The sequence below is a fragment of the Notolabrus celidotus genome, chromosome 14 (assembly GCF_009762535.1).
Source record: "Notolabrus celidotus isolate fNotCel1 chromosome 14, fNotCel1.pri, whole genome shotgun sequence".
NCBI lineage: Eukaryota > Metazoa > Chordata > Actinopteri > Labriformes > Labridae > Notolabrus > Notolabrus celidotus.
The window spans coordinates 21,377,003-21,399,939 of NC_048285.1; the positions used below are offsets into that span (position 1 = coordinate 21,377,003).

Sequence of the window (22,937 nt, forward strand, 5' to 3'; positions counted from 1 at the left end):
CTATGCTTCCAAGTTTGAGGAAAGCCCTTCTCTATTCCATCATGATACTGCTACTGTGGCTTCTATCTACAATGGACAGGAATCTGAATACAGGGTTCTGACAAAAGCCTTCAGTAAGCTGCCTCCTACTTAACTCCTCAAAGACAAAGGAAATGATAGTAGATTTCCAAAGATCCAGGCTCTGCCATCAGCTAGTTAACATTCAAGGGGTGGACATCGAGGTGGTGACAACCTACAAATATCTAGGTGTACACCTGGACAAGTTGGACTGGTCCCTTAACACAGATGCACTCTACAGGAAGGGGTAAGAGCCACCTCTTTTTCTTAAGGAGGCTTAGATCCTTAGACATCTGCAGATAGATGCTGCAGATGTTTTATCAGTCTGTGGTGGCAAGTGTGTTATTCTATGCTGCAGTCTGCTGGGGAAGCAGTATAAAACACAAGGATGCAAGGCGACTGGACAAACTAGTGAAAAGAGCTGGCACTCTGATTGGAACCAGGTTGGACTCACTGGGGGCTGTGGTGGAGAAATGCACACAGAATAAGCTAGAGGCGATTCTAAATTACACAGATCATCCACTTCACAACTTCTCTGTGGACCTGAGAAACAGTGGCAGTGGACGGCTCATCTCTCTGCACTGCAGGACTGAGAGATACAGAAAATCATTCATCCCAGCAGCCATTAGGCTTCATAACTATCTAGCCAATGGGAGATGAGCTGATAGACACCTGAATTACTTGTTTTATGTGATTTTTGTAATTTTATCTGACAGACACCCGAATTTCCCCCTTGGGGATCTATTCTATTCTATTCTATTCCATCATGACTCCAGTGCAGAAAATTAGGATGCTGAGGAAATGGTTTGATGAGTTCGGTGTGCAAGAACTTCACTGGCCTGCACAGAGCCCTGACCTTGACTCTATCGAGCACCTTTGGGATGAACTGGAACAGAGATTGTGAGCAAGGCCTTCTCGTCCAACATCAGTGCCTGATCCAAAATCTTGTGGGAAGCCTTCCAAGAAGAGTAGCTAGCTGCAAAAGGGGGAACCACTCTCTGTTGAAGTATGTCTTTGAATACAATCATCACATTGGTGTAATGTCAAGGCATCTGTATACTGGTGTCCAGCTTTAAAATTTCAACACAAAAAGAAGTATGTGGAATACATTTATTATTTGTTTTAAAACACAAACTGAACGTGACTGTAGACAATAACAACAACAACAGATTTGTGTACAAGATAACAAATAGAAACTGTCAATGTATTCTTCAATATAACATCTAGTCCACACACTGTGCCTGTAGTAACATGACATCTTTGATCCCACTGTGATATCTGCATGAGTGAGAGGAACATTTTTGGTGAAGCTTCTCCTGTAAAGGTTTTTTCAGTGCTGTGTGCCTGCACACCAATTGCAGGACTTGACTTATTGATCGTAATGGAGTAACAGTCCATTATAATAAGGCTGTTAAGTTGGCTTAGGTAAGTGCATGGCAGTTAAAGGCACAGAGATGAAGATGAGCATCGCTGCAACATGATCCATGGTCTCTGTAAGTCAGAAGCACTCATCACGCTCTACAGTTCACAAACTAAATGGTCTGCTGTAAGGAGATAAATGACATAACTCAAACATCCCACTGCATCATGGGAAAGGTAGGCATTGGTTTGATATTTTCCATACTGAACATTTTCTCTCTTAAATATTTTATTAGTGTTTGATATACATTCTCATTAATAAGGCAGCATGATCATAGAATAACACACAGCATAATGCTTTATAATAACATTAAGTCATATAAAAAAGATTTATAGCTACATAGAAAGAGTGTTTTTACATTTTCTGTGTTTACAAGAAAGAAAAGTTCATAAAAAGATTTCTTTAGGTGTGCTGAGGGCCCGTGGGAATCTTTGAAGTGATGCTACAAGGAAAATATCCATAGAGGAGTTTTGATTATTACGAAATATAACTTTACTGCATCTGTTTTGGTTTCTGGTCATCAGTTTTGCGTCATTTTTTCCAGGAATGGCTCTTTAAATCTGTGTATTTGTTCACTTGTCTACATTTTGGGGAATGAGAGATTAATTAAACTTAACATCAGAAGAAGTGAGTGCTTCAAAGAACATTTTGGGTGGATTTTTTCAACACAAGAACGTGTTAAAAATGTTGCTTCCAGTTTGGTGTTTTAATGAGATTTCAGAGTTTTAAATAAGACAGTCAGCTCTTGAAGCACCTTCTCTCCCACAGAGGAGAGCAGACACACCCATCTTTCTATGGTTGCCTCCACCGCTGTGTACGCTGACCCTGCTGAGTCCCACACACACGTGATCAGCTCGCTGCTCAAACCGTGCACCGTCTGACTGAACCGAGACAGCATAGAGAAACCCAGCGATGCCCCTCCTACCGGGTTGACCCACAGCGCCGCCAGCAGCAGCAGCAGCCCCAGCAGCACCACAGTAGAAGTCGGCTGGAGATCTTGCAGCCAGCCGTCAGACTCTGTGTCGGTTTCCGCACCACCACATTGGGCGCAGCAGCACAGCTTAGGGATGGGGGCTTCCTCCAGACCGCCGATGGTCACAGCAGGCCAGTGCTGCTGGAGGAACTCAGCGGCCCGTGGGTTAACAGAGAGGTTTATCACAGAGGGTAAAGGGGTTTTAACGAACTCCTCCACCCGCTCTCTGAGGAGATGCACCTTCTCTAGGAAGACTAGCGGCGAGTCCTCCTCTTCTACTGAAGAACCAAGAGACACCAGGTCCAACTGCTCCTCCTGCAGGAGATGAAACTGTTATCTGCTGAGGAACACGAGCAGTGCTGAAACCAGTCAGTCAACTGATCCAAAGAACATCATTTGTCTGTATTAAGAACGACCCAATAACTATGAATTTTTCCTTCATTTGTAACAGACTTTTTTTCTTTCCTCCAGACATTCAGTGACTGAGAAATGAGTCATGAAATTCTTAACTGCAAACTCATCAGAAATTTTACTTCCCATTATATTGACCTATTTTTGTGATCATAAGAGTTTTAGATTTTTGAAACTGGAGTAAAACTGGAGTATTTCTGTTTCAGTTTTCATTATGTTACTTCATTTTTCATCTCATACTTTCACGCTATCTTGAAACAACTTGAAATTTGCATAAACAAGTTGCCTTGTCAGAACTAAGTGTCAACCCACAGTGTTGAAATTTCTATACCGAAACCAATGGGTGACGTCGGGGAGACTAGGTCCATGTATTACACGGTCTATGGTCAACACCCATGTCATAATAACCACAGGAACACACAAAAAATAGATCTGATTTTCTTTTTTCCAAACCTTCTGATTCAACATGGTGTATTTTAATCTTAAGATGACGTAAACAGACTTTGATTCCTAACATGCAAGACGCCCCAGGCAGATACGGAATATGAGATGCCAAGTTGTTCATATCTTTTTAACAGAACTCCTACAAATATCTTGCAATGAGTCATAAAAAGGAGATCCTGATCTTATGAACAAACTGATGATTAACTCTAAACTCTCTTTAACCTTTCTAATCCAACATCTGATCGTTATCAATACAAAGTGTCATTTCCTGTGGTTACACGCCCATTCATGAGTATCAAGATTTTGGGGAATCTGTGTCTAACAGTGTGAGTATATGGTATTTAAAACAGACCTGCAGCTCCTTGACTCTGTCTATGAGTGGGTCGTAAGCTTGCGACACCTCTGCTCCAGCTTTATCCAGAGCCTCCAGGTACGCGTGCCTCTTCCGGGTAAGCAACGTCTCCAGCGTCTGGAAAAACTGATTGACCTCCTGTCGGTCCTGCCTCACCAGACCTTCACAGCGGGCCTTCTCCTGCTCCAGCTGCTCCCCCAACTCAGACACCTGGAAGAGAAGAAGTTAGACTTTTATTTCCAAATTGTACTTACTTGATAGAAAGCTGATTTTGAGATGTATCTGAATGCAGATTCCTTGCCTGTGTCCATCTTCTCCCGGAGAGTCTGGCCAGCAGCAGTGATGGCGTCTGTTTTTCTCTGATGAAGGCGGCCTGTAGGTCGTCTATGGGATGGCCCTGGTGATCCCCAACAGTTAGACACAGCCCGCAGATCAGCTGCCGATCCTGGATGCAGTACAGGTTAAGGGGCTGCCTGTGGTGCTCTTCACAGAGAAGGGGGCGTGGTTCAGAATTTGTCTGGTACTGTGAAGATGAGTGAAAAAACATGGCTGTTAACACAAAGTGAAAGATCACCCAATTAGAGGTTTTCAGACTGTAGATAATGGTTTAATATTTCAGGGTGATTCTCTCCTACTTTCTCAATGATGGCCCGCAGACAAACGTTGGTGGGAAGAGCTTCAATGCCCGCCAAGGGCAGCTCTACCACGCTGCGACAGTTTGGGCATTTTAGCGGCAGGCGGTGCGGACGCCAGATGGAGTGGTTGGTGGAAACCTGGAGCAGGTTTTCCAGGCAGTTCTTACAGAAAGTGTGGGAGCACGGCAGGACACGTGGGTCAGCGAACAGAGAGTAACAAACAGAGCAGGTCAGGTCCTCCTCTAGGTTGTCCATGGTGGAGATTAGAGGCCGGGCTCAGGGCTGAGGGCTGAGAGGTCAGGGGGAGGAAGATCTGGCAGGAGTGCAGGATGGAGGAAAGCTACGTGTTTCACCTGTTCAGAGAAATACATTTATTTGCTGCTTCTGTCTTGGTAACATTTTGATAGCAGTTTGAACCATGTCAACCCACAGAAAATCACAACCAAGATTTATTATGATCAGGAAATGTTTCCAGATTTTCAAATAGGTGATAATTTGACACTTCCTTTTGGTCATCTGGAAGTTAAATGGTTTAATGTAGAGCACTTGCAGAGGGAAAATAAGAACTTCCTTTTTCCAGGTTTCCATAACAAAAATAGGTTGAGAAGATAGGGCACACATCAAATTAATAGACAAGCATTTAGAACCATCCTTGGGTGAAGTCAAACAAAGATTCAGCATAATCCTGTGGCATTTCATCCTCATTAAACCCTTTTTGTCCTCCCTCCTCCAGTTCTACAGCCTGTGAATTTGAGTGCACCAGGTGTTATATAACCACTCAATGTGTAATTAGTGTTTTCCCTATTATAATGTTCTGTTTGACCGGAGGAGCCTGCCTCAATTCGTAACTGTAAAAGAGAAGATTTCATAACGGAAAACAAGAACTAAGCAGCCAAAACCTGGCTGCTTAGTTCCTATTAGAAGATTAGTCCTGTTGTGTTGCGTGTATGGCCTCTCTCTCTCTCTCTCTTCTCTTGTTACAGCTCGCACTACAGTGACAATGGGAGGCCTTATGCCAGCACCCACCCAGTCCCAACACACAGACAAAGACACACACATTGTACTCAGGTCAGGGCGTTTAGATGTGCCCAAAACCTGATCAGCTATGGAGTCTACCTGCAGCCTGTTAGGCGGCAAGATTCAAACATGCAACAGGTGTATCTGCTGTACTGCACCACTGAGTTAATTTTAATATTTTTTTTCAGTGTTGCAAAAAAACATTCTTCACATTCAATTTACATATTATTATTCCTTAAAACAGGTACACACTGAAGTCAAACTTGACTTTTGTTTAGACAAAAGCAGCACTTTGTTTTCCTTTTTTTTTTTTTAGTTCCTTCAAACTTCCCCCTTCTCCTTCTTATAAAGACAATATTTTATTGTTTTATTAATTATAATAATAATACATTTTATTTAAAGGCGCCTTTCTGATTTTTATTCTTTATTAAGTGACAGTTCCTTTAACTGTGAAAAACGAATTCTCAAGTTTTTGGTGCACACGACACACATTCAGCATCTCATGCCAAAAACACAGGCGCCCTGCTGCCTTAGTATAAAAATCGCATTTTATAAAACTGTTTCAAAACAGACGTGAACTCGTCCTCCGCTAACACTGGTTCCGTTTGTCACAGTACTCCTGTTGTAGCTCCATGATCATATATGTAAACGATCCGTGTTGTTCATGCGTCTCCTAGCCGCAGTGACATAGAATGCACAGTTTAAAAAGCTAATATAAAGACAAAACTAAAGTCATAACACTCACCGTCTTTTCTGTCCAAAACAGAGCTTTCATTTCCTGTTCCTTCGAGTGCTGCATTCAAGTGCTCTCACTGAACTCTGTCGACTACGGAGAGCAGCGAGGGTGCATTCAAATGCTCGTGTTCGACATACGACGTAGGTTAATGTGTTGGAAAAGCTATAGAGTTGGCATAATATTTTTTGACTTAAAAATGGGGACGCTAACTTTAAAGTATTGAGTCTTAACTTTCCCGTTTCATGCGTTAACATTACGATACTTTGTCTCGAATTTAGATATTCGAGCAACTCTGATAGCCTCGTGTCAGACTGCTTTGAATGCGTCTTTTTTTAATGCAGCAGTGCGCATGCACAGAAACGGTCGCCGTGGCCAATCAGGCCCGGCTTCATATTGTTTTGAATCCCAGTTGAACCGTTAGAGAAAACAAGGCGTTTTATATATATATTTTAAAATAGGGGAATATCAACGCAAAATGAGAAATCACACCACTTCTTCACGACAGACCACACACACACTCAGTCTCCCGGTTTGGGTTTCACTATTTATTTTCTTGAAGACAACCTAACCTGTATAGCCTATCTCCCAAAAGGTTTTTGGGCAAACCACCTTTTTTTTTTCCTTCCATGACATAATTTTAAATTTGAAACCACGTTTGCTAACAAGGAATGCTGCAAAAAAAAATACCCCTATGTTCAACAGAAGGTGTATGAGCACAATGTGTAATCATTTACTACAGTGTTTGAAGTTAACACAAAAAATGGGTAAGGGTAAGCAGGGGTAAGTTTGTACACCTAGCTGGTATAAGAGGAAAGAGGAGTGTGGGGCTAAAGGACTGCAAGGTACTAAAGGTACAGCAAACTTGTTCACGGGTTTATTTATTATTCAGGAGAACCCACATAGGACAACTTCAGCCCGACATGTGGGACACCCTCTGACCTCGAGAATAGAGAGGTTAAGTCTCCTCTTAGTCTAGCTGAGATACATTAGCAGATTTGTTACTGCTGCTCCTGAAATAAAGTCATTATTTTCTCAAGTATCACTAAAAAGCATCATTGGATTACTCTAGAAAGACAACAAAGATTGTGGTTGAGTGATGCATATTGTAGAGGTCATTGGTTGGTCAAAACCTATGAAACCAACCAACACCTTTAGAAAGACTTCAGGCCTCACTTTGCAGTACATGTGCAAAACCATAGATTATTTAGCAAGTCGGACACTAGTGAGGGGTAAGGGGAGGGAAACATGTAACATTAAAGCACAGTTTTACTTAAAATGAAAATTACACTGTATCAACAGCCTAAGGAAACTAAAATACCCTAAAAAATAACTGTGCTATAGTTTAGTACATGCAAAGGTTATGATTCACAATCCTACGTGAAATGGCCATTGTTCTCTTCTCCCTTATGGCAACAATACTGCAAAGCAGTGATTTGCTGTAAATAGAAGGAAAAATGATGCAGTGTCACAAGGGGGGAGCTGGTCATTTGTTTGATTATAGTGATGGTGTCAATATTTCACAGCATCAAGCCCATGTCCGGAGCGTAGGTTAGGGTTCTGGCGTGAGGGTAGAATACGTTCGTCGTCAATCACCTTTACAGAAGCAATGGAACTAAAAGCTGAAAATAAAAAGTATCATAAAAAGGAACACACTGGAGGCAAAAAGAAAAGACCAAAAGCCACCAAATGCATCTTAATACAATGCACTGCTGCTCCATACCTGCCATAGCATTGTCCAGTGTCAATTAATACTAACTTAACAATAATTCAAAAGAAAAAAAAGTTATCTTTGTGATGACGATGATTTTTTTTTTCATATCCAAAGTTCTTCCTTTCAGGGATTTGAGGATCAGCCTCTCTTTCAAAGGCAAAATTTCTTTCCTGAAACCTTTGCTAACCTCAAAGTGTTGCGTTTCTCAATTTGTGTTTCTCTTCAGATGTCGTATTTGTATTTTTTCCCGTCTCTTGCATGCGTTCTCACCCAGCCTTGCATACTCCCAGTCACGCACGCAGCCAAGCACACTCAACTCATCCGTCCATTCTTTCGCACATATGCGACACGCGCAGCCGGACTCCTGGCCCCGCCCGCCAGGGGGAGAGGATGGTGCCCTGTCGGGGCGTCTCATTGGAGGAGATGAACCTGGCTCCTCAGCACTGAGTCCAGACATTCATACACAATGGGTCCATTCACACACATGTCTGATAGCGTGGCCGATTGGGGGAGGGGCACATTGAGGGTGGCGCCCTCTGTAGTCGGAGGACCGCAGAATTGTGATGGTTTGTGGTTCATCTCAGTTCATAATAATAGTTATTTCATTGCTGCATTTTGTTGTATTGTGATATTTCAAGATGTCTTGATTTCGTATTTTTGGATGTCCTTGGTTCTCCCCGGGCAGACATCGAGTTTTTTGTTGTCATTTGAAGTAGTTTTCCAAAGACGACAGCTCCAATAACGCAGAAGTTATGTCGGCATGTCTTTCAACGCATTCGATGTAGATGTTTTGCTTTTTTGCAACATGTAGCCACTCATTCTCACTCGCACCCACTCGCCATCTCAAACTTCATTTGGGCTGGTTTCCCCTGGAATGCCAAATGAAATCCACACATTTTTCTCTCAGATAAGATGCAGCCATGGATCCCACGAGCCAAGCACAATGGATCAAATTTCTCACACTCTCGCTTTCTCTCGCTCTTTCTCTCCTAATTTTTTTATGTTGAACAGAGTGCTGCATCGTGAACAAAACTCCAGAATACCCCAGATGCCGTCTAGAACTGGAATCCCTCAGTTGGCACGTTGGCAGAGTTAAAGCCATAAGTCCCGCCCTGGATGGCCTCTGGGACCAGGCTGGTGTCTTCATCGATCTGAATGATAAAAATAAAAAATATGAGCATTAGCAATGTCCAGCAGAAATCCTAGAAATCGAAACAATGGTGACGTTTAATTGCAATCAGTCGAAACTTACATCGTCAGATGAGAAGAACTGATCAATGATTTCATATGCCAATTTGTAGATATCTTCATTTTCGTGATTCTGCAGTTGCTCCACCTTTTCCAAACCTAACAAACAAAAACAACATTGAAATCGACCAGAATGAAATCCCACACAAACCCCTTTCTGTGATGACAACAAAAAATGCTCAAACATTATTGGAACGATAAAACTTACCTCCACATTCCTCAATAAGGTTAGCAATCGTTTCAGCTTCATCGTCTGCCATCTTGAGGATATTGCCGAGTCCATCGAGAACCACCTGCACCACCTGAGCGTCTTTAACTGTCAGCAAGTTGCAGAATGGAGGGATCACCTGTTTCTCAATCAAGTGTGCCACCTGAACGCAAGCAGACAAGGATGTATATCGTGAGATCTCCATTATTCATAATTCTGATTTAAAACCAATTTAAAATCTAAAAAAGTTTTAGTTACTTGATCTTTTCTTCCACTTATTGTCAGGTTGCTGATGGCCCAGGCTGCTTCCTTCTGAGTGCCGAAGTCACCCTAAAGAATATGCAAATTGAGAAATTAATTTTTCCAAATACGCTCTCTAAGATCAAACATCAAATCAAACATGATCCAATCGTACAAACACTTTGTTAAGATAGATACAGACCTTGTCAAGCAGGTGAATGATCATGGGGACTAGCTTAGCCTCGATGACAGCCTGCACCTGCTGTTGGTTGCCTGCTGTGATGTTGGACAGGAACCACACTGCCTCCTGCAGGACAAACAGCACAAATACAAGTAAGTGACTGTTTCCCACTTTCAAAAACAACACTGGAGCCATGGATGTTTTCATGTACACAGCTTTTATCCTAAACAAAGTAGTCAGGGGGGACTTCACTGTGTCCAATGGTCAAACAAAGACTGTCTCTTGTGCCTCCTCTTTCTGTAAAGCTGACCTACTTGTGAACAGATTTTTAACTGGATCAGAATCCAAAGGTCAAACCTGCAAGGCAGACCTCTGGTCGAGACGAGGTGCTGAGGGTGGGGCGAGGGCGATTTTTGAGGCTCTAATCATAGACCAGGTCACAAACAGGGGGCCTCTTTTTAAGTGACTGGTCTCAGATGCACTCCTTTATCAGCAGTGACTCAGGGTCATCAGCACCCTCTTGCCGCCAACCCATGGCATCACACATCCATCCACACGCACACAGACAACCCTCCTCCCCCACCCTCAAATTTGCCTCACTTACTACAACCACCCCCACTCCAGCAGGGATCCTCTTCATGTTCTTCTTCGTCGTTGTCGTCGTCGATGTAGTGAACTGCTTTGAGAACCTATCTGACCCGTCTATACCTCTCATGCCTCATTCTTACAAGCACCAAGCCTCTGATTTCATCACTTCCAGAGAATAGCTGTGATTGACAGGAGGGAGGGGGTTGTTCCTGTGTAGGAGAGCAAGCGACCCAGCGAGCAGAGCGTGTATTACCTTGTTGATTTTCTCCTTCGGGTGTGTGAGGAGTGCAGGAAAGTGGCTGAGAGCGTCACAGTTGAGCACAACCTGGGTCTGTTCGTCTGTGCCGGTCACAATGTTCCCAACAGCCCTCAGCGCAGCAGTCTGAGCATGGAGAGAGGGCGTAAACTGTTATAATAAATGTACTTTCTAGGATACTAAGCATGTTTTTTATTTATTCTAACAATTATAATCTCTGTATGGTGCTGCTGCTGTTCTATAATGGTTGTTAAAGACATCCCAGAGTGACAGCATTAAATATAAAACTTCATCTCATGCTTGATGTTTTTTCATACCTGAACTTTGACCTCCTGGTGACTGAGCAGTGGTACCAGATGAGGGACGATACCAGAGTCGATGACCATCTGGATCTGCTCATTCCCAGCGTCAGTGAGATAAGACAGAGCCCACACTGTGTCCACTAAGATCTGGAGGCAGCAAAGGTGAAAAGAAACTATCAAACACCTTTTTCTTCCTGTTACAATATGATTTGAATTATAATGATTCAACTGTGATTTGTGTTCTGCAAATAGAATCATCTTATTGACAGTTAAGAGAGACGAGGGCATAAGATGTGGATCACTCAGAACACTCACACTGACATCGGTGTGGTGGATCAGCACACAGAGAGCTGGCAGAATCTGAAAAGGGAAGAATAAGACAGATGAAATCATTGAATGAATTGACAAGAAAAACATCAGCAAGATTCCAAGTTTCTCCATGAAGGCTTGATGGTAGGGGTGCAATGGATCAAAAAACTCACGGTTCGGATCGTATCACGGATTTGAGTCACGGATCGGATCATTTTTCGGATGAACAAAAAAAAAAAAAAAGAAAGAAGACAAGACAAATACAACTTTGTCCCTCTATTTATTTTGTAAAACTCTTTGCCCATTACCCTATCTGTGGCCCCAGTCCTGCCTCATTCACTGCATTTCATGGCATGGCAAGTGAAGGAGCAGAGGAACTTCAAAAGTTTCACTCCATTCTTCTTTCATTTGCTGATTTTCACCGTCCACTTATCTTTGAGCAGCAAACTGTGAACACACCGTTTTATTCTAGGGTCCTACAGCTGGCAAAGTGCCAACATGCGAACTGCTCCATAAACGAAAGTGAAAGTTAAAAATTGCACTTGCAGCATTGAACTCTAAGTGACCCAGTAACAGCCTGTCTGCGTATCGTTGACCTGGAGAAAAAAATCCCGGTAAACACGCGGTGACCCGACCAAAACACAGAGTGAAGGAGTAACAGTTCGGGGGCCACAAATAGGCGGCCGGATGCGGCCCGCGTATTGACGGCCTCTTGTCTAGTGGGTGCGCGACGGAATTTCATAACGTGGCTCAAGCACATTCAGCATTCACTGTATTTCACAGGGAAACCAAAATGCTCCAATACATGTGACTTCCAAGATGCAGGAGGGTTATAATGTTCCTCTGCTCCTTCACTTGCCATGACTACCACTGCGCTTGACGAGTGAGTTGACGCGCAACCTTTTTTTTTTCTTTCCATCAACCGATCCGCGGACCACGTCCGTGCCGAACCGTGGAGAGGCATCCGTACGGATCACGGATCAACGATGATCCGTTGCACCACTACTTGATGGTAGTTACAATTGCTGAAAACATCTGCTGCACCTAACTTGTTTTCATCAAATGACAGATACGCACTAATTTCCCCTAAATCACCAGATCAGACGGAACACAAAAAGAGGTCCTCACCTCCACCAAATAATGCCATCTCCCAGAAATGGATCCACTCCTGACCACCTATTTACAGTGACTCTAGCCTTCTCTAGACTCTAGGTTTTTGCTTTCAGAAGTCTGTAAATTTTACTTCTAAATGAAGCAAGGCAAGGCAGCTTTATTTGTATAGCGCATTTCCTACACAAGGTCAACTCAATGTGCTTTACATTAAAACATTAAAAGCATTGGAAACATTCAGACAGGCATAAAAGAACTTAATTAAAATGACAAATATAATAAAACACAGAGAAGAAAAGGAAAATTAGAAATATATTAAAAATGACCTCAAAATATTAATTTAAAGTGAGTTAAAATAAGCTAAGATAGGAAGGCAGTGGCAAATAAAAAGGTCTTAGTCTTTGATTTCAAAGAGGTGAGAGTTGGAGCAGACCTACAGCTTTCAGGGAGTGTGTTCCAGATATGTGGTGCATAATGACTAAATGCTGTTCACCAGGTTTCGATCTGACACTCAGGACTGAAAGCAGACCAGTACCTGATGACCTCAGAGGTCGAGGTGAGTGTGAATGTGACAAAACTGCAGGTCTAATCTAGACTAGACTCAGGATTATAAAATGCTTTTACTGAGATTCCTCAAATGTCACTACTGCCCATAATCTTCCAGCGCTTTCCCATTTACTTCTCCATCTCCTTGCGCTCTCCTTTTACACACATACACACCTCTTGGATTGTCTCCATAGGTGGTGGAGGGTCCTTGTGGCGACACAGGTTGACCATGACCCAGGTGACATTGCGGAGGAAGGTGATGGGGATGGAGGGACTAATGAAGGAGAGCAGGGGCTTGACCACGCCCAAGCTGATCACGTAGTCTCTGCACTGAGGGCCGTCACCTGGAGAAACACACACAAAGATGAACCACGTGAGATCATGAGATTGACTGTATTAAGTTATGACACACTGTTGTTGGCACAGATAGCAACTCACCGATGATGTTGCCAAGGGCCCAGACAGCCTGTTCACACACATTCTGGTGAGGAGACTGGAGCAGCCTGAGGAACAGTGGCACAGCATCTACAGGAGGGAAAGGTGGGTGTTAATCATAAGATGTACTAGCACATGCTCAAAAGTCCTAAAAACTTTCCTCAATTTTCTGGAGGGGCTGCATGTGAACAAAAACAGCTGAAATTTTCATTCCAAATGTATCTGAACTTTATCACTGCCAGCCCCCGTTGTGATATTGCTGCATGAAGTCAGGTGAGGAGATGAGAGAGAACAGCAAGAATTATTTGAGAAATACCACCATGTAGGGGGTGATGGTGGTTATATCATGTGACCGGTGTGAACACACTACTGCGGCTGATAAAAACATCCAATGTTGAAAAAGGAGGATCATTTCCAAGACAGGAACTATGAGGTATTGATTTAAATGCAAAAACTGTCATTACAGTGTTGGCCTCAGTGGTTTCTGTCACCTTATTGTAAACATTACTTCACATTATGGCTTTCATAGTGTGCTTTGTCCTGCCCTCCATGACTGCTCCCACCCGCCCAGCGCCCGTTTTGTTAGAAAGGAAGACACCCTGCTGTGAGGGATGTGTAAACAAGCAGCTCTGGAATACTTTGAGGGCAGAGTTTCTCAAGAAAATTCTCAAAAATTTCAGGAATGCGTATGATCAAGACGCTATATATACACACACACAGGATCCCAAGACCGGATGCAGTGCACTAATCCCAGTACAATACTATGTTTCTCAAAGAGTGTAGTAAAAGCTCAAGAGAGAGGCCTTACTGTTATACTTTAAAATACAACTCTAATATCTGATCACATTTGTAATATTTGTCTCTCAAATAGATTTGCACTCTAAAATTTGTAAATTAACATTTCAATGTTGAAGGATCTGTGGGAGCTATTCTCTAAATGTAGACATGAAGAAATAATCTAAGAAATATTCTGATCATAAATTAAGATTTGCTTTGTACCCTCAAAATAACAACCTTCAATTTTACTTATTTATATCTATCAAATTCTGCTATTTACAGTGTTCTGTAAGGGTTGGTACTAAGAACAATCAATGAGAAACTTTTTGGCTTAACTTAGAAAATATCACATACACCATTATGACAGTTGTAATGGATTACAGTTGAATGTATTTCCATGCTAAATATTAAAAGGATTTAAAAACAAAATAAAAGTATATTCAAATAATTACAGTAAATATCAATTTGCAAGGTAGTTCTTTCATCTTATTGAACATTTCTTCTTTCATTCTTCTTCATTTTCAGATCAAATGGGCACTAAGCTCTCATACAAGGGGGGAAAGTTTCAAACAAGGTACATGGGGCAGAAATAAAATCAAGAGAGGGGAGAACAAAGACCAGTTGTGACACAGTTGTACTTACTGGACTGGACCACAGCTTGGGTCTGCTCTGAAGTACCGGACGCGATGTTGGTAAGAGCCCAGGCTGCCTCAAACTGCAGGGACGGGCTGTGGAGAGAGATGATAGATGGATGAAAGCAGCAGTGAGTGAGAGAGTGATTGGGAAGCGGTTTAAAAGCGCGCTGATGAGTCATTCTTATATTTTTTTGCCATTCCTGGAGGGTGAAAACTGGAGCACATTTACATAACTGCTACACTGCTCGGATGACTAAACCGTACTGGATGACTTGCCGGTCCTTGAAGTGAACGTAAACTTCACATCATGAGGAACAAAGTTTACTAATATTGTAATTATTGGACATAAAAAACAGGATTGACTGTGACATGTGGACAAATAGAATCCTTAAAGTGCTTACTTGTCCTCTCTCTCCAGGCAGAGGACCAGTATAGGAAGAATCCCAGACTTGATCAGGTCATCTATGGGAGGGTTACGGTCACTGGACAACAGCTTCCTGCAAACACAAAGAGGAAACACCAGATCGTCAGACACAGGTTCGTCCTTTCTTTGCTTTCCGTACATGTGCCGACAACAGGGAGGATTTACAGGAAAAGAGAACAGACAAAGAATGTGAACGGTCTGCACACAATCACAATTTAAGTGAGTGCTTGTGAGCCCGCATCAACATTACACAACACCAGGTATAGTGTGAAGGCATCTGCAGTGTTTAGATGATGCTGGAGGCTAGACCTGCAAGCAATGTTGAATGATTAGACTAAAGAGGAGTCCTTAAATGCAAACAGGTGCTGCCTAATGCTGCAAATAACAACTTTCAAAGAGCCACAGTGGCATTTATAACGTTCATTAATCAGACAGGGCTGACACACTGTAAGTCACTGCTGTCTCACTGAGGTGGAAACATTTCCTGGCACCTGAATCAAGAGGTGCTCAGTTTAAAACAAAAAAAAAATGGTGAGAAAGAGCGAACAGCAGGTTAGCTACGTGTGAAGTGAAGTCAAACATCAGCAAAATGCCTCAGCTCAGTTCATTCATAATGAAAAAGGTGGCAGGTGGCATCCGTGGCATGAGCAAATCCAATGTGACAAACAAGGTGGCATCATTATGTTCTGTTCAACTCCTTACAATGTCAAAAACCTCCAACATTTTATAAATCACATACATCCGTAGCTTTAAGGAGGGATTTAAGCTTGCGTTGAAACTTTGGTGAATACAGGAAGAATGAGCTAAATCTCAAAAGTGTTCAACCACTCTGAAAAGCTTTCTGTGCACTGCCTGGAGTCACAGTGCTGTTTGAGTCCACGTGGGCAGGTCAGGGAGAGGAGTGCATTCTTGTGCAACTAGCTTGCTGGCTTTAGCTTGTGGAACGCTCCTGTATGCACAATTAGAGAGCAGGCAGAGTGCTCGGAGGGGAAGGTATACTGGAGACAGACAGGTGACCCCTCCAGTCATATCACGTAGGCCAGAAGAAATGAGGAGACAGGTTTTTCAAAGGAGTTGCGAAAAGCCACAGATATTAGGTTGTTTTTGTTTGTCAGAGCGTGTGACTTATTGATGGCTTAGAATTCAAAAAAAGCTAAGGCGTTTTTCGACTGCAGGAAATTTACCCTGGAACGGAGGAACCAGGGTCTAAATTTAGTTCAGGGGTAGATAATCTCCCCCCTGAAAAGCCCCTGTTTAGGGGGTCGTATTTTCAACGGTCCTGGGACTTTCGGTTGAACATAACGGTGTTTGTGGAGTTTACACAGTTGTTGAAACACAGAGGGAGTTCTTGGGAATGCATACTAGTAAAGATTTCAAAATATTATTTAATATAACTTTTTTTATCTCCATACGTCACTGGCCTGATTTACACAATGTACCCGGGATTTCAGCTCGCAGTCGAAACGCAGACAACAATGGGGGCACAGGAACCTTTTAGTTCCAGGGAAAGTAGTTCAGGGGGCTAAAAGACCCCGGAATGCACCTTAACATGCTTTTTAAAATCTCAGGTATTGAAAATCAAATGCTGTTCTAGATTAAACTAATTAACAGGTCTTCAATTTTATTTTGGACTGTGTGCATCTGCTCTAAAAAAAATCACAGCCCTTCAATCCTGTATTCAGCTGTCTTTGCTCTCACATCACAGTCTGACTTCACCCGTCACATGGTCTAGGTCTAGCTGCATGGTCAGCTGCTGAGTTTGATTGACGGCTTTCATTAGACCAAGCAGAAAAGCAAATGCTCAACCGTGTTACAGTTGCGAAAATATGACGCTTAATAATTTAACAAAGACAATAAAGAAATATCAGACACTGGCTATGAGCTTGCTTTAGGTGTTTTGTGATTGTGGGTGAATAAAGTAGAAGAGTGAGTGTTCCTACCTGGCAGCCTGAACAGCACTCAGCTGGACGCCCTGGTTATCACTGGTGGCATTCTGTGACAAAGCATGCACATTGAGTCATACCCGTTATTTTAGCTATAAAAATCCATCAAATAATCTGATTCCAGTAAAACAGATATAATGTCTAAAAATCCAAGCTAGAGATAAGTGAGCATTTAGTTAAATATTGCCTTCAAGTCAAGAGAAAAGAGAGCAAAGAAAAACCAAAAAACCAAAAGATACTTACTTGTACTATTGCTTCAAGAGAGGTGTTTTGCTGTAAGATAAAACAGTTGAAAGGTCACATTTGTAGCATGTACAGTATGTCATATTAACAGTTACAAAGGGATCACTTACAGGTTTAAATATAAACAGTTTTTTAGGAAAAAAAGAAAAAGCTAAAAGCCATCTGAGCTCCCTGAGGTGTTCATATTCTGGCACTCCTAAATGAGCCTGAGCAGACATCTGTTAGCATCCTGCTCATTCCTAAAATTACTCTTGTATGTGGAGTTGACAAAGCAGGAAGGAGAGACACCAAACCAGGGCCAGCCACAGTGAAATGAGGCAGATAGCTTGCCATCAGAACAATGTAGTAACTGGCATTTTCACTTGAACCAAGTTGGCGCAACAAAGAGTCAGCAGGGTTGGACGTGCAGGCCGGCATTCAACAGGATCCTCTGCCAACTGGCACCCTCACCTGACGCCCTCTGCGGGGAGTTCAACGCCCAATGTAGGACAGCTCTGTTGTGGACCCTGAGTATCTCTGCATATCCAGCACTGAATACTATGTTTTCCATTCTCAGAAGATGGCCTCTACATCTGATTTGCCTGCATGTCCTCCAATAAATTATTACAAAAGTCAAACCAGAGACGGAAAAAATAACACAACCCTGCATACAAATATGAATGTCCTTGCAGTGAGTTTATATTTGTGTTTTTGGATTCCACGGCTGCAAGGGATGATTTAACAGACAAGCATGGCCTAGTTGGGTCTGGGGAAATTAATATCGGTGATAAGAACACAGACAAAAGCAGAAAAGGGGCGACTCTACAAAAAGCTGAGGGGGGGAAAAGAGATTTTGTAAACATCTGATATCAGAAGACGGCACATAAAATCTAATAAGCTCAGCAGGCTAAAATTACTCCACACCGATGAAATAAATGTCCTCAAGGCAACAAATGTGCGTTATTTCAGACATATGAAATCCCTGCGATGTATAGTTTGTTTATTTAACAACATTATTTAAAGAATATCCTCATGCTCACTCTTTCATAAAACCTTCTCATGTGTCTTGCAGTGAGTCAGAGTCGCATGTCATTGTTTATATACTGCTAACCAGGCCTCTAAATATCAATCGGCTGTTACTGTGATTGCATTTCTGAACTGCTGAGTGGCCGTTTCCCAGTCATCGCATGAAGAGCTCTTAAGAGATGGTGGGCTTCTTGGTATATTTCATGAGAAGTTGTTGGCCCAAAAAAAAACACGTCAGATGTGTGTAACAACGTTGAATCCAAAAAGGGGTTAATACTGAGGAAAAGAAAACCATACCGATCTGAAATCTCCGTCCACATCAGAGTCCTCGCAAATGTCCTCGTGGGGCACATTTCTCCTCTTCAGAAGGTGCTCATCTCTTTTATTCTGTAGTGGAGGTAACAAAAAATGTAATGACATCCCTCCCTACTAGCAATACCAATAAAAAAAAGATAAAAAGAAAATTCAGCATCCTTTAATAATATATTTATCAGATGAATAACAGACTAGATACCAGAATTTAATTCAGGCATAAAAAACAAAAGTGTGAACAGTTGAAATCAAATATGTCACGGATGTACGTACCTTTCTGAGTTCCACCACTACCTCAGTCCTCTGTCTTCTCATAGTCTGTGGGTGAGACAGTAAATGAGCATTACATAACAAAGAACTTTAATCTCAACTGTGCCGCGCCAAGACAGTGACACCAGCTGAGACACTGAATTTAGGAAATAGTCTGAGATCAGGATCCAGTTTGTGCAGACAAAGCTGATCCAGTGTCATTCATACCCAGAGCATTAAGTCAACCGTTCACAAACACACTAAAAGTGAGTCTGACCTAATGTGACTCAGCTTTTGCTGCAAAGCTATTTCATGTGTCATTGTAGGCAGCTAACCCCAGATATCTGGTTATCTCTGGTAAATCAGTTCTGTAGTTATCAATAAATATATACAACTAGTATGATTATGCCTGCACAGTGTGAGAAAAGCATGAGTGATCGCAATGTTCAATTCAGCAATACTGATAAGAGTGCATGATGGCTTTATTTCAGTTTTTGTCTAATGTTGTTCTTCAAGTTTTCCTCAATACATACTCCTTTTTGTCCTGAATTCAAAACAAATCCATCAAAGTCGATTTTATTTTATGTGTCAAGTGTAGGATGCTGGGTTGATTAGTATAGAATGATGTAGAACCTTATATTGACAATATATTGTTTAGAGTATATATTTAGCATCTACATACCCACAAAGTTTATTTGGATACTTGTGTAGATAGTGAATGTATAAACAGGTTGTGTGATATGTTGCTCTGTCCCCACTGCGCTCCCACTGTCTTTGTTTCATGTTTATGTTTTGTTTTATTTACAGAATGGTATGTCATTCTATTGGTACTTTATGGATGTATGCATGCTTGGTTTATAAAAAAGAGAAAAACTTAATGAAAGGAAAGCGTATGACACCCAGGCCTCCATCCGACAAGTTAAATGCATGCATGCTGAGATCATCTTTCTCTTTTAATGCCATAAATTCAGATTTCCACAATGTGGTTATTGCTCATTCTTAAATCCTGATGACAATTAAATTGTGATTAATTTCAGAGCCCCGGCTGTAATGAAAAATAAACTCATTTGCAGCTGAAATGTTCAATCCAATCTGTCCTCCGGTCCTACCTCCATGGATTTAATTTTCTATTTCATGTATTTTAGTGACGTGTCGATTAATATCTCAGTTGGAGACTGCAATATTTTTCTACCCGCGTAGGAATACTTAAAGCTGCTGTTGGTAGTCACAGAGTAAACATCTGTTCAGAGAGAGGGACTGTCAACACTATCCCTCCCCACCAGATTTCCTCTTAGCCCCCCAACACAGATCAGTGTTTGCAGTCATGATAGTGCCGGACTCATAACCAATCGGAGGACGTAGTAGGCACCCCTTAACCAATCAAGACAGAGGATTGGAGATTAGCTATGATTGGTCCGTGATAAAGGGAATGAGGGGAATAATAACATTGCTTGATACAAAGGTATTGGAAAACGCAGAAATTTCAGAATACTCTCAAATTACTCCACTTACCGATGAGTACCGATTGGCAGTAAGACCTTTCTCCAAAACCAGCAGAAAAAAGTAACGTTTTTTACACCATTCCTACCAACAGCAGCTTTAATGTGTGAGGTTGCTATAATATTAAAACCTTTTAAGTGTAGCATACTGCAGTTTAGCAGCACATCAAAACACAACCTACAAAATGACCATTAACTTGGATTAACAAGTCATAAAACATGAACTGTCATAAGTGAAAGTAGGATTTGTAGCAGGGATGTTGGATTACATCAGTTAATATATATCAACCTACTTTCAAAGAAACAGGGCCTCATATCAAGGCGTGCCATTCTAGGCTTCAAGAGCAGGAGCACATTGTTTTCAGTCACTGCTTTAGTTTCTCACTGATAGACCTCTACCACTGTGATAGTATGTGATGATACATGGAGTTATTAACATGTTTCCAGATGAGGCAGCGGATGTCTGGTGGCATAGCTTAGCTCACAACAGAAACTACTTGTCAAACAGGATGTGTGAGTCGACACATGTTAAGGCAGCCCACTTGAAAACAACCCTATCTTACAGCAATGAACCAGAAGCAAGCTGACTGTAAATCAACTTCTAACTTATGGATCCAGCGTTGGCTAGCTAACATGTAGCTTTGATCCATCCGTCATGTGATCGTGTTAACTCGCTTGCTGGTCGTTTTCACCTTGTTTTCCACGCATGTGTTACTAAAATGAACACATGAATGTACTGTTAATACTGTAATAAGACGTAAAAGACACCAAGTTACTGTCCAGCTAAGAGGCTAGCTGGTTTCCGCCATTGTTTTTGGTTGTAAAGACGGGGGATGGGTGGAACTGCAGCTTGCTGTAACACCGAGCTTAGCGCTGGCTAGCAAGCAAGTTAGCACGCAGGTTAGCTATCTGCAGTATCAAAATAACGCTTATTTGCTGCTGTAATCACCAGTCATTTACATAAATATTGAAATATGACAACCTTAATGATATTCTTTTAACTTTTGGATGATTATTTTAACGTATAAGCCATGTAAAAAATCGACCTAAGACGATGTACGGATGATATTCTTCAGTTAAGCTAGCACGTCCCCCGTGGGCCTGGCTAGCAGTAAGCTAACAGAGCACATCCAGCGGAGGGACTCTGGTAGCTTTTCTGGCGTGTTTCATAACTAGCGCGGGCTCATGGTGCAACGAAACCAGGGAAACCAAGCGGGGAACAGCCCAACCGAGGCCGGTGACCCGAATCTGGTGATCTGCGTAGGCTACGGCCGAGGCTCATGATACAAAGTTCCCGATGGTGGAAATTAGAAACGACGTCACAAGGAGACAGGAGGCGAAGCTGGCCGTGAACGGAGCGGCGAGTACAAGAGGAGATCCTCGATCTACACAACTTTTACCTCCAAATCTCGGCCCTTATTCTTGAAATTCTTCAGCCGCTGGTTGTCCAGTTTCTCGTTGTCAGCCATGTTAGCAGGTCTGGTTGCGTTAAGTACAGTTGAACTCGTGGATTTAGCTTGTTAGCTCCCCCCTTCTGGTTCCCTTTCGTTAACGGACTATTTTCTGCTGCTGTCCGCGGTGCATACTGGGAATGCCGGTGGTGGAGACAGCCTCGCTCTGGCGTAGAGGAAGGGTGGGGAAATCCCCTTCACTCTCATTGGCTTCACTGTTAACATCTAATCTGCAGGGCGCGCCATATAACTATTTACTAACCCAGAGTTAGCAACCATCATTTACACTCACATTTTAATAAGCAAGTACATTTAATTTACAATGTGACTTTGCACATTCACAAATAACTACTGTATCCATCTGAATCGCACTGTTCTTCAAACTGTGTATGTTTGTTTTTAAATAACCTGGTGCATTTTTATCGTGCAATAACTTACCTTATCTATTTATCAGATAGAAGTGTACAGTGTGTATATACCTGTAATAGTTGCCATTTTTATTTCATTTTACTTTATTTTATTTTATTTTGTTTTATTCTATTTTATTTTATTCTATTTTATTTTATTCTATTTTACTTTTGTCATTGCTATTATTATTGTTATTATATTTTTTAACTATGTTAGTACATTGTTGTATTCCCCTGTCCCGTATTGTAAGCTGCTGTAACAAAAGAATTTCCCCCAATGGGGGACAAATAAAGTATATCTTATCTTATCTTATCGTATCTTATCTTATCAATATGTCTAAAACATATGTAAATACACCCTAATGGAGAGATGTCAGGGGGAGGAGGCAGCCATGGCTCAGCACTAAGTGGTCTGGTGTCTTGCTCAAGAGCACATTTGCAGTGCCCAGCTAATTAATAACATTCACAAATAACTACTGTATCCATCTGAATCTCAGTGTTCTTCATACTGTGTATGTTTGTTTTTAAATAACCTGGTGCATTTTTTATCGTGCAATAACTTACCTTATCTATTTATCAGATAGAAGTGTACAGTGTGTATATACCTGTAATAGTTGCCATATTTTATTTCATTTTACTTTATTTTATTTTATTTTGTTTTATTCTATTTTATTTTATTCTATTTTATTTTATTCTATTTTACTTTGCCATTGCTATTATTATTGTTATTATATTTTTTTAACTATGTTAGTACATTGTTGTATTCCCTTGTCCCGTATTGTAAGCTGCTGTAACAAAAGAATTTCCCCCAAT

General features: G+C 41.7%; 1 protein-coding gene across 3 annotated transcripts; it reads right to left on the reverse strand.

The window, feature by feature from the left end:
• Positions 1 to 2,164: 2,164 nt before the first annotated feature.
• kpna4 (karyopherin alpha 4 (importin alpha 3)) lies at positions 2,165 to 21,988 on the reverse strand. Of its 3 annotated transcripts, XM_034701499.1 has the most exons (21): positions 21,667 to 21,986; positions 18,792 to 18,836; positions 18,504 to 18,593; positions 17,202 to 17,231; positions 16,956 to 17,008; positions 14,993 to 15,088; positions 14,599 to 14,684; positions 13,183 to 13,269; positions 12,919 to 13,088; positions 11,095 to 11,139; positions 10,795 to 10,926; positions 10,475 to 10,603; positions 9,655 to 9,759; positions 9,471 to 9,542; positions 9,213 to 9,375; positions 9,009 to 9,103; positions 6,055 to 8,907; positions 4,293 to 4,645; positions 3,959 to 4,180; positions 3,658 to 3,867; positions 2,165 to 2,765 (listed from the first exon to the last, which is right to left on the reverse strand). In XM_034701499.1, the coding sequence occupies exons 1-17, from the start codon at positions 21,733 to 21,735 to the stop codon at positions 8,812 to 8,814; spliced, it is 1,563 nt and encodes a 520-aa protein (XP_034557390.1). In that variant the 5' UTR covers positions 21,736 to 21,986; the 3' UTR covers positions 2,165 to 2,765; positions 3,658 to 3,867; positions 3,959 to 4,180; positions 4,293 to 4,645; positions 6,055 to 8,811. The 3 variants fall into 3 exon arrangements, with proteins under 3 accessions (XP_034557390.1, XP_034557392.1, XP_034557389.1); XM_034701498.1 differs by lacking the exons at positions 2,165 to 2,765; positions 3,658 to 3,867; positions 3,959 to 4,180; positions 4,293 to 4,645 and having other exon boundaries at positions 6,570 to 8,907; positions 16,956 to 17,020; positions 21,667 to 21,988; XM_034701501.1 differs by lacking the exons at positions 9,009 to 9,103; positions 9,213 to 9,375; positions 9,471 to 9,542; ... (11 more) ...; positions 18,792 to 18,836; positions 21,667 to 21,986 and having other exon boundaries at positions 4,293 to 4,605; positions 6,055 to 8,806.
• Between the last annotated feature and the right edge of the window lie 949 nt (positions 21,989 to 22,937).

Coding starts and splice junctions, on each gene's coding strand:
- kpna4 (XM_034701498.1), bottom strand. CDS start 21,735: ATGGCTGACAACGAGAAACTGGACAACCAGCGGCTGAAGAATTTCAAG. Junction 10,927..11,094: donor TCCACCACACCGATGTCAGT/GTGAGTGTTCTG, acceptor TGCTGCCTCCAG/ATCTTAGTGGACACAGTGTG. Junction 8,908..9,008: donor AGTTCTTCTCATCTGACGAT/GTAAGTTTCGAC, acceptor TTTATCATTCAG/ATCGATGAAGACACCAGCCT.